This window comes from Sorex fumeus, unplaced genomic scaffold, assembly GCF_029834395.1.
Source record: "Sorex fumeus unplaced genomic scaffold, SorFum_2.1 ptg000024l, whole genome shotgun sequence".
NCBI lineage: Eukaryota > Metazoa > Chordata > Mammalia > Eulipotyphla > Soricidae > Sorex > Sorex fumeus.
In genome coordinates, this window is record NW_026606081.1 from 8,572,810 (window position 1) to 8,584,296 (window position 11,487).

The following is an 11,487-nucleotide window of genomic DNA, read 5'->3' on the forward strand; positions in this document are numbered from 1 at the left end:
TTTTACATGTAATCTAAATTGTCTTTAAGAAAAGTTTATTCTGGGGCTGGAGCAATAGCACAGCGGGTAGGGTGTTTGCCTTGCACGCGGCCGACCCGGGTTTGATCCCAGCATCCCATATGGTCCCCTGAGCACCACCAGGGGTAATTCCTGAGTGCAGAGCCAGGAGTAACCCCTGTGCATCGCCAGGTGGACCCATAAAGCAAAAAAAAAAAGAAAGAAAAGTTTATTCTATCACAGATTACAAATATAAATCCCTATCTCCAACACCAGAATTAGTCTGAATATTTTTACAACTAAAAAAAATAAAGAAGATTCTTTATTATTTATAAATTAAACAGTTATATAAATTTAGACATACCTTCCCTGGCCTCCTTTTAAATTCAGTATATAATAAGAAGACAGATCTGGAATCAACCTGGGCTTAAAGTAATTACTGTTTTCTAAAGAAATGCAGCCCCTGGCAATTTCACTTCCCACAGTCTGTTTCCTAATCTCTAAAATAGTATCACCTTTAAAACACAATTAAAAATAACACATAAGGGGCTGGAGCAATAGTGAAGCTGGTAGAGCATTTGCCTTGCACTCAGCCAACCCCGGTTCAATCCCCAGCATCCCATATGGTCCCCTGAGCACCCCCAGGAGTAACTTCTGAGTGCAGAGCCAGGAGTAACCTCTGAGCATCGATGGGTGTGACCCAAAAAGCAAAACAAGAAAAAAATAATAACATATAAAACATCTTAGCGCAAGTGCCTACATTAAGCAATAAATATAACTATTATTTTCTTATAGGTAACATTATTACCTAAGACCTAACTGAACAGAAAATTCTTAGTATATACTCACACATTCAACAAAAATATGTATGAATTCCTACATTACCCATAGAGGAACATTCCTTCTGTTATATTATTAGTAAAACCATTTAGGATATATTCCTTATTTTTAATAAAACTCCATTCTCTTCAAACTGTTACTCCATAATAATTCATGAGTGGGTATTCCTGCAAATCTCCTGTACTGCTTAACTCATTTTATCCTGGTCAGAGATGACAGGAAAAAAGTTGCATATCTAATCCATATCAGGATAACCATACTTTAAAATTGCATGTTTTGCATGCAGGTTGGGCTAGATCCCCAGCACTGCATGATCCTCCAAGCACCAAACAAGGCAATGGCCAGGTATAGTACAAAGCAGAAATAAAATTTAAATTTCAACTTGGAGCTAAGAGAAAGCTGTTCAGTCTATACCTGCAGTTATAAATTTAATTTTTTTTTAAAGAGGGCAACATACCACATGCACCAGAGAAGAGAAAAAGTTTGTCAGTAAAGAAAAAGTTGTTCAAAAAAGAAGGGAATCAGAAAAGTATCATGGTAGTGAAAGAAAGTTCTTTATGAGAACTTTCTAGTTCATTTATAAGTCTACAGTAAAGCTATTTAGCTTGTTTCCACAAAACATTTTTATGTACTTATAACAAAGCTCCTTTTTGGCTTAAATTTAAACACAAACTTTTAAAAACAATTTAAACCGGTGATAATACATGCAAACAGAAATATTTTTGTAGTAGTGTTGGGTCTATACTGGACAGCTATATATACTGTGAGTAGAAAAGAGTTTCTGTGAGTACAACTTCTCTTAGTCTGGGGAAAGTTGCAGTCACCTGACTTAAGAGCCAGTTGCACTGTCCCCTGACTAGTTATCTAGCCATCAATAGTAAGATACCATACCATATTGTTCAGACGGTCATCAACATTCTCATTGCTCCAGTTTGGTAAATCCTGATCATTCATTCCTTCTTCAAAAGGACCTCCTCCTGTGGCCATATTGGCTTCAATAGTTTTCTGCAAAAAGTGATGAAAACTAACGTTTTTAACAGGTAACAGCAAGTTCAATTTTTTTAACTATACTGTGAAGCTTTAAGGAATCCTAGAAAAGGTATTTATATATAAGTACTATCAACCAAGATTACAAACATAACCAATTTATATACAGCAGCCATATGAGTTAAGTACTTAGTTGGTGTGATGAGGAGGAAAATCTCAGAGTATCCTAAGGATACTAATTTTGCATACTAGAGTGCTGCTCTGAATTATTAACCCAGTCCTCATTTATAGAGTAAAGCTATTAGTATCTAAAAATCAAATCACATTCTTAGAAAAGAAACATACTCCAAAGACATTTGGTGGGCTTATGTGCGAACATGAAATATAAAGAAAAGTAATGAAGAAACGCAGAAGAGGCAATGGCAAAGAAAAAAACAAGATTAGGAACTAGAGCAATAGTACAACAAGCAGGGCAACCGCCTTGAATATGGCTGACCTGGGTTCAATCACCAACATCTCACATGAAACCCAGCCTACCAGGAGTGATCCCTGAGTGCAAAGCCAGGAGTATGCTCTGAGCACAGCTGGATGTGGCCAAAATAAATAAATAAATAAATAAATAAAACAAGCCGAAAACAAAACAACAGAAAAAGAAAAGCAAGACCAAGTGAAAGACAAATAAAAACCAGAAACACAGTAGTTAAGGACAGTGATGTCCTAGGGCCCACAGATGGTCAGTGTTTGTAAAATGCACCTGCTTTCCAACTGTGAAACCACTGTTGAATCCCAAGAATCATTAATAATCTTGTGAAAGACTTTGGATTGCCACTGAATATGGAACTCTGATAGTTATAGGGGGCAATGGGTAAAAGATGAGATGGTAAGATAATTTTATCAATAACTCAAGGGGCAAGAAAACCTATTAGCTACAAGGCTTATAATATATTTCTATTTTCCAAGCACCACCACCAACCAAAGGATATTGAGGAAATAAAAACCAATTTGCTATGATTTGAAAATCCAAACAATGCGGAGAGAAAGTGCAGCATGCAGGGCACTTCCTAGGTTCAATCCCTGGCACTCCATATGGTCACCCAAACTTCATCAGGAGTGATCCCAGATCACAGAGCCAGGAGTAAGTCCTGGGCACTGCTGGATATGACACCAGAACTAAAAACAAACAAAAACAACCCAAAGGGTCAGTAAGTTTAATAGGCACGCTAATTCCTGAGTTAGGAGGTAACTCAAATGGCTGAAATTTATAATGCTTCTATGCAGCTGATGCACTTAATAAAATAAATAATAAAATAAATACAAAATAAATAAAATCCAAAATTTTTCCCATTTATACCAGGATCAAAAACAATGTATCTAGGAATAACACACTTTGCCCTATGACTAAATACGATTAAACTCTATAAAATAACATACTTTTAAGAGAAAGATAATAAGGGAAATAATATAAATATTAGCACTGTTTTATACTCAAATTTTAATATTAGTAGCATCTCCAAAAGAAAAACCCTCAAATATGATCAATTAGGAAGTCTAATAAAAAAATTAACTATGGCTAACATTTAATCCTCACAATTCCATCATGCAGAATTATTTAACTGAGACAATTTAGTAGTAAATTAAATTGATTGTTTTCTCAATTCACCCAAGGGTGGTACATACCAAGTACCATTCCAAACAGAGAGAAAAGTAATTAGCAATAAGCAATAATGCCTTAGAACATTAGTTTAATTCTTTCCCAACTGGAGGGTGGTGGATGAGCTACCTCTAACCTTAACACAAATATAGTAAGTAGACTAAAAATAGAAAAAAGAAGAAAAAATTGAACTAGGAAAAAACCAGAATGAATTTAAAAACTAGAACTCTTACAAATTTGGAATGCAGAAATAAAAAGAATCACATAAAATTAATCTAAGGTATACAGAGAATAAAGAGCAAGCAAAAAAACTGGGAAAAAAACTGAATACAAGGTATGCTGTATGTGTTTGAAGGCTGGAGAGACTATAGAGCAGGTAGGGTGCTAGCCTTGTACACGGCTGACTGGGGTTCAATCCCCGGCACCACATATGGTCTCCAGTGCCCACCATGGCTGATCCCTGAGTGCAGAACCAGAAGTAAGCCGTGATCACCACCAGATGTGACTCAAAAACAAAAAGCAACAAGAAAAACAAACAAAAAAATCTGTACTGCTTTACTATATTTTTTTTTCATTGCACTCTCCTGGATTGAAGAAACCAAGTCTTATGGATCAAAGCATGAACTCTGCTATTGAACCACATGCCCAGTCCACAAAGAATTTATTTAAAAGACTCAAGAAAACTCCAGTCAAAACACACAGCCCCCAGAAAACATAAGATGAAAGTATTTATAATAAATATCAGCTACAAACTAAAGTAAGGTATTTACCATACTAAATTTTTATAATTTGATATGTTTTTCATTATTACCTAATCCTAATGCAGTAAAGGAAAACAAACTCTCAGTCACTGATGCAAAGGTAAAACTGACATAACCATTCTGGAAAGAACTGTGGCAAGATTAAAACAAAAGTTTGGGAGCTGGAGAAGTATCACAAGGATTCAAGTGTGTGTCTTGTTTGTGGACCCCTGGCACCTTATGGCCCCAACCACTGCTGCAAGTAATACCCAGCATAGCAGGCCCCAAGCATAACCATACCCAAACCCTACCCATGAGTCCACTGCCTGAAAACTTCTGAGTGGTGCCCAAGTCCCTGAGAACTGCTTGGGAGACTACCCCTTAATGTACTACTATCTATATTATTAATAAATATACTAATAATGTATCTAGAGAAACAATATTTTACTTTGTATTTTTATATCACAAAAAGATCTTTTAAAAGATCTATTCACAGACTGAATACTGTTAAGTTTCTAAAACATTTTTTAAAATTATGTACCTAAAGTTAAATAAAAATTAATGAATTATTTTTAGAATCTTTTTAAAAGCTGATTTACTAAATAAACTCAAAATAACTCAGCAAGTGGAGCACCTGCCTTGCACTGTGTTAAGCCCTGGGCTAAATACCTATGCACTGTTAAAAAACAATAATAAAAAACCCTTAAAACATAATCAATTGTCTACTCTTAACACTGTGATTTAAATACAATGAGAATGTTTAATAATACCCAATACGGGCCAGAGTGATAGTACAGTGGGTAGGGCATTTGTCTTGCACTAGTGGCCAACCCAGGTTCAATCCCTGGCATCCCATATGGTCCCCCAAGCACTTCCAGGAGTAATTCCTGAGTGTAGAGCCAGGAGTAAGCCCTGAGCATAGCTGGGTGTGACCCAAAAAGGGGAAAAAAAAGAAAAAACCACGGTAAAGAAATCACTTGCACAGGTTGGGAATGGAGCAACAGTAGAGCATTTGCCTTGCATGTTTTAAGACCCTAGAAGTATGATCCCCATCACCACCACCAAAAACTATATATATGGAACAATCAGTACTAATATTCAGCTATAAAATAATTGACTACGTTAGAAAGAATATAAGGGTGAGTCACTTCTCCTATTTTTTAAAAATTTCTCTTCATAATGAATTCCCTAACCACCTCAAAATCACCATTAAAAATTTATTCATTATTCTATATACAAACACCTAGATTTATATAGTACATAGATAAGATAAGATAAGATAAAGGCCCTCCCGTGTAAGGCGAACGGGTAGGAACGATAGCACAGCGGTAGGGCCAACATGGCCGACCCGAGTTCGATTCCTCCGTCCCTCTCGGAGAGCCCGGCAAGCTACCGAGAGTATTGGATATGCCAGACACAGTAACAACAAAACTCTCCAATGGAGATGTTACTGGGCCCGCTCGAGCAAATAGTATATAGATTATCATAAATATTATTTATAATGAAAAACTTTCAATCATCAAAATACTAGTTATAAAAGAAGCCGAGCAAAATTTTTGTGGCAAAATCAGTAGGCTTGGGACTATTATAATGTGGAGAAGAGAAATTCACTATTATAATGGTGGTGAATTTCATGGATGAATCCTAGTTTCTGTTATGAACGACAGAGAATGATGATACATTCAAAATGACTAAAAAAGAAACAAGTTTTTCTTCAGATAACAGTATTAAGTTTCAGAAGTGATGGGTTTGAGCTGTCAACTGTATATTCAATTAGACCTACTTAATGGACAAATGCAGATCTCTCAAAAATGAAATCTAGGATCAGAGAGCAAGTATATGAGTCAAGGCACTTGTCCTGTATGCAGCCAACCCTGGTTTGATTTCCAGCACTGCCTGGTCCGCACAAGCATAGCCAGTGGCAACCGTCAAGTAACAGACCTGGGAGAGTAATCCCTGAGTACTGCTGGTTGTGACACAAGAAATCAAAACAGAACAAAAATAAAATCTCAATTGGAGAATTTTTTTTTTTTGCTTTTTGGGTCCACCTGGCGATGCTCAGGGGTTACTCCTGGCTCTGCACTCAGGAATTACTCCTGGAGGTGCTCAGGGGACCATATGGGATGATGGGATTCGAACCTGGGTTGGCTGCGTGCAAGGCAAACGCCCTCCCGGCTGTGCTATCGCTCCAGCCCAGGAGAATAATTTTTAATTCAACCACTCTTCAAAGCAGTCTAATGACCCCAGAGTACAGACAGAAGGACAGAGAAAGAAAAAAACTGAGGTGGGGGAGGAAAGAGAGGAAACTAATGGCGGAACAGAGTCAGGGGCTTCTGTTGGACTGGTTACGTGTGGGAGGGTATTATAACGCTATGTCCAAACCAGACTCAACAACACTGAAAACAAAATACAATCACAGAACTTTAAAATGTACCTGTCAAGACGGCAGGCTGAGGTGCAGGAGAGAATGTGGGAATATTAATGGAGGGAAGTTGCTACTGGTTGTGGGATTGGCGCTAGAATATTACATGCTTAAAACTCAATGTTCGCTCTATGCTGGAGAGATAGTACATCCAGGTAAGGCATTCGCCTTACAGCCCATCCGCGTGATTCCCAGAATTCCGTATGGTCCCCTGAGCATCACCAGAGTAATTACTGAGTGTGAGTGCAGAGACAGGACTGAGCATCACCAGATACGTCCCAAAAAGACAGAAACAAAACAGAACCAGAAAAATTTTAAAAACTCAATTATCAATAACTTAGTAAATTATGGTTCTTTAAATTTAATTTTTTAGTTAAAAAAAACTCAAAAGCCAAAAAAAAAAAAGTAATTCAAGCAGTGAAAAAGTTGAAAATGAACCATGAACCATGAAGTATTCTGATCAAAATAGCATTTAAAAGGTACAGAATGACAGAAAGGAAACCAGAAGTGTCCTAGAAAGGAAGAAAAGTTATAAAGGATTCATAAGAATATCAGAACTTTGTCATACAAGAAAACCACTTTTTGGGAGACAGGTTTCAGCACCAAGGACTGAAAAGCATCCACTTGGATTTGGAAATTACAATTACAAATTGGATTTCTAAAGTTGCCAATTACCTTCATAAGCAATATCAGAACGGTGTATGGTATAAGTTCCATAACTAGTATGTGTGTATTAATGGACGGAGGGAAAATTAAATTAGGTAAATTTTTCAAGGAATCAATCTGTGAAAAGAAGTCAGTGGAGATGGTCAAGAAGTTTTGTTAGGCGCTGGAACAATGGTACAGAGGGAGGGCATTTGCCTTGCACGTGGTCGACCTGGGTTGGATTCCCAGCATCCCATATGGTCCTCTGAGCATCGCCAGGAGTAATTCCTGAGTGCAAAAGCCAAGAGTAACCCCTGTGCAACACTAGGTATCACCCCCAAAAAAATGTTTTGTTAAAATAGAAGCACCGAATATATTCAAAACTCAAATTTTAATTTAAAATTTATTGGTAAAGGGCTAGTAAAGAGACATACTGAAGATGCATGAGTGAAAGAAAATGAGAAAACAATGTAGCCTCTGGATAAATGTGAATAATGTGATTCAGCTCATAAGAAAAATGGTTAGATGAGCCGGGGGTGTGGGGGCGACTAAAACCTCATGGGAAGGGGGGCGTTTCGGTCCACCCTTCACGCCCTACCGAGGCCACCAGTTGCCCCCCACGAGCGGCTCTCCAGCACGGTCACGACTCCAGAACACAGAAACCAATTTCTTGACTATCTGACTTTCAGTAGAAATACTTCCAGGGTCAATAAGTCAAATAGCAGAAATCCAAAACCAACATTTAATTCTTGAACCCAGCTGTAGAAAGCAAATCACTTCACAATGTTTTTTCAGCATGTCTGATTTGGGGGGGGGGGGTAAACTCTAAATAATAGTGGTGAATCTTTTATTGAAACAATGAATCTAATCAAAGCAGATAGAGTGTTAACTAGAATTCATCTGCCTCACAGGGACTGGGAGGGGCGGGGGATGGGGTCTTATTGGGGTTCCTCATGGTAAAAAATAAGTATTGGTAAAGGGAAATGTGTTTGATATTTGCATGACTGAGACATAAACCTGAAAGCTTTGTAACCTTTCCCACAGTGATTCAATAAATAAATAAATAAATAAAACTTAAAAAAAAAAAAAGAAAAATGGTTAGCTTCCTCCTGGATTGGAATGGATGGAGACTAGTTAGCAGATCTGTTGATACAAAATTGAGAGTTCACAGGAAAGGTGAACTAGAAAGGACTGTTCATTAGATATGAGGGAGTGAGAGAGCAGTGTCTCAGAGATTTGAAAAGTGGATGAAAATGAAATGACTAAGTAAGGACTTGGGAGTGAGCAGAGAACATTCTCTGATTATCACTAATGTAAACAGAGAAATTTTTCTCCCTAGCACTGCTAATTAGCCTTGGTATAAATATTCCACTGAAAATGTCCCAGGCTAAAATTTTGTCAGGAAGACTGGTGTGATGGATGACAGGATAAGAAGCTGAATGGGGGTAAAAGAAAAGTAAAATTCTTCTACTTTAAATAACCTCTCCTATCCATGCTATGGCCAAGTAAACTAAGCTGAAATTTCTTTCTTTTTTTTGGTTTCTGGGTCATATTCAACTGTGCTCAGGCCTTACTCCTGGCTGTGGTTAGGGATCATTCCTACCAAGTTCAGGGAATCATATGTGGTGCCAGGGATCCAAACAGAACTGACTGCTTGCAAGGCCAAGTGCCATGATGGCTGTCCAATCACTCCGGCCCAAAGCTGAAATTATTTTATGTTTAATAATTAAGCTGTTTTTCAGTCTTACAACTGGCACTGTAGCACTGTAGCACTGTCCTGTTGTTCATCGATTTGCCTGAGCGGGCACCAGTAACATCTCCATTGTGAGACTTGTTATTACTGTTTTGGGAAATACTGAATACGTCACGGGGAGCTTGCCAGGCTTTGTCGTGCGGGCACGATACTCTCAGTAGCTCGCCAGGCTCTCCGAGAGGGGCGGAGGAATTGAACCTAGGTCAGCCCAGGTTGGCTGTGAGCAAGGCAAATGCCCAACGCGCTGTGCTATCACTCCAGCCCTACAACTGACAAAGATATAAAATCATAAAGCAATTCATAAGCTACTTTCAGTAACCACTTTCAGTGACATCTTTTTGAAGAAAATCCTGAAGCATGCTTAATCTGAAGCAGTACGCATATCCAAGTAGAAAAATCACAACCAAAGTATCTGATCACAAACAAAAATTCACAACCAAAGTTCACCTGTATGTGAACACAATGTAAAGAAATTAAGAAATTTTAAAAAAAGATTATTTTTATGAAATCTTTAATATTTAGGTATTTCTTGAGTTAGCGTGAAGGTTCAGGAGATAAGGCTCATGCCTTTCATGAGACCAATACCTTCCGATTCCAGCACAGCATGAGGTTCAGGAAGCACCTGAGCACAGAGCCAGGAGTAGCCCCTGAACACTCCTGGGTGTGGCTCCCGAATCAAAAATATTTAAGTAAAATCAAAGTATTTCTCAAACTGCATTAATTACTCATAACCATCTCTGGATATATGCACCTTATTTCTTAATAGTTAGCTATAAGTCAGTTAAGAATTACTGAAATAATGCAGAAAACATAGTATTTTTCTAAACATTAGTCACAAAATAACCAAGTATTTGGTATTTTATGTATCTGAATACATTTGGAAGCAAAAGCCTCTGGCCCCCACATGGTTTTATTTTCTATGAAAGTCAAGTGAAACCCTTTTTAATTGAATTAAAAAATATTTTTGAGGTAATACTGGCTTGAAACCTTAAAGTCAGGGCTCGAAGAGATAATACAGCAGGTAAGGCATTTGCCTCGCATATAACAGGCCAGGGTTTCATCCCTGGCATCCCTTATGGTCCCCCAAGTCTGCAGGTACTGATCCTTGAGTGCGGAGTCAAAAGTAGCCCCTGAGCATCACCCAGTGTGGCCCCAAAACAAACAAAGTCAAGTAAATACCCGCTATACAAAATTCAGCTTGCAAAGACCTCCTTCTCCCACTGCATTTTTTTTAATTGTTGTAAAAGTCCACTTCCCTTGGTGTTCAGGGACCACAAATCTCCACACCCTATGGAAGAGGGAAGAGGAGGTATGTGGGTGCCAAGGATCACCCAAAGCTTGCACTTGCCACATCGCTTGCCCCCCTCTCCACATTCTTTATACACAACTATATCACCTCTTTGCTCTACTCATTACATAGACCTCTCCTTGGGCAAATCCATCGGCCCGGCTACCTCCGTCAACAACTCAGAATCTCAATCATCATCACAACACGGGTTCGCTCACTGATGACAGTCCATCCCATCAGTCCCATCAACCAGATCATTTCGAACGCCCCGTCTAGACTCCTTGAACTATCATATTCCTACAACTCCCCTGGCTTTGTGCACCCCCCAACACAAGCAACCAACCACAAAGATGAAAGGATTCGAGAGAGGCTCTCCAAATAGTTACTATATTAGAAGGCAAATTCAAACTCAAAGAGGCTGAAGAAATCCTAGTAAGAGACATTTAAAAGGAACTGGAGGGCTGGAGGAGCCACAGGACAGGGGTGGGGCATCTGTCTTGCACATATCCAACCTGGTTAATAAGGATAAGGCATATGCTTGATCGAGAGGTCTTCAAGCATCGTAGTACAAAGGACAATTATAATAGATGTTATCTATCAAATTACCTGTTTAGAAACTTCTTTTTACAGCTATGAGCAGCTCCTCGCGGGTTTCACACTTCAAACCTGTTGCCTGCTTATGATGAAAAGAAATAGAAAATCCCTTTAGCGATTTTTTTTCCCCTTACACCATGAAATACTGAATACTTTATGGCCTGTTGCGTTCTTAGAAAGTCAACAAAAGAAAAGCCCCATTGCTCAATGTTTTGAACTGGTGATAGTTAATCCTTCTGGAAAACAAGGCGATACACTTCAACATGTATCCCTTTTAAACCCTACCAAAATAATACCGCCCTAACGTCTGACTCTGGGCTATTAAAAAAAAAAAAAAGAAAAAAAAAAAGAAAAAGCACCAGTCAACCCGCCTTGGCATGAAATGATCCATGCCCACCTTTTCTCCTCTGCTAGACCAAATCCCTCGCTTTTTTTTTTGTCAAACGATTCAAGAACTTTGCAGAGCCGCCGGTGGGAAGAAAAAAGAAAAAACTAAAGCGTTTCTCGACGGCTGCAGAAAGCTGCCTACTCCATCATAAAATAGCCTGATGACGGACAGCACGGCCACAG

General features: G+C 38.6%; 1 protein-coding gene across 5 annotated transcripts in view; it reads right to left on the minus strand.

Moving 5' to 3' along the window:
• The window catches only part of PCM1 (pericentriolar material 1), a 93,065-nt gene extending 82,038 nt beyond the window's left edge, over window positions 1-11,027 (minus strand). For all 5 annotated transcript variants that reach the window (XM_056113864.1, XM_056113863.1, XM_056113865.1 and 2 more), the window contains exons 1-2: window positions 10,930-11,027; window positions 1,729-1,842 (exon numbers count right to left, since the gene is read on the minus strand). In XM_056113864.1, the coding sequence (XP_055969839.1) occupies window positions 1,729-1,824 (96 nt within the window). In that variant the 5' untranslated portion in view covers window positions 1,825-1,842; window positions 10,930-11,027. The remainder of the gene's footprint in view (window positions 1-1,728; window positions 1,843-10,929) is intronic.
• Between the last annotated feature and the right edge of the window lie 460 nt (window positions 11,028-11,487).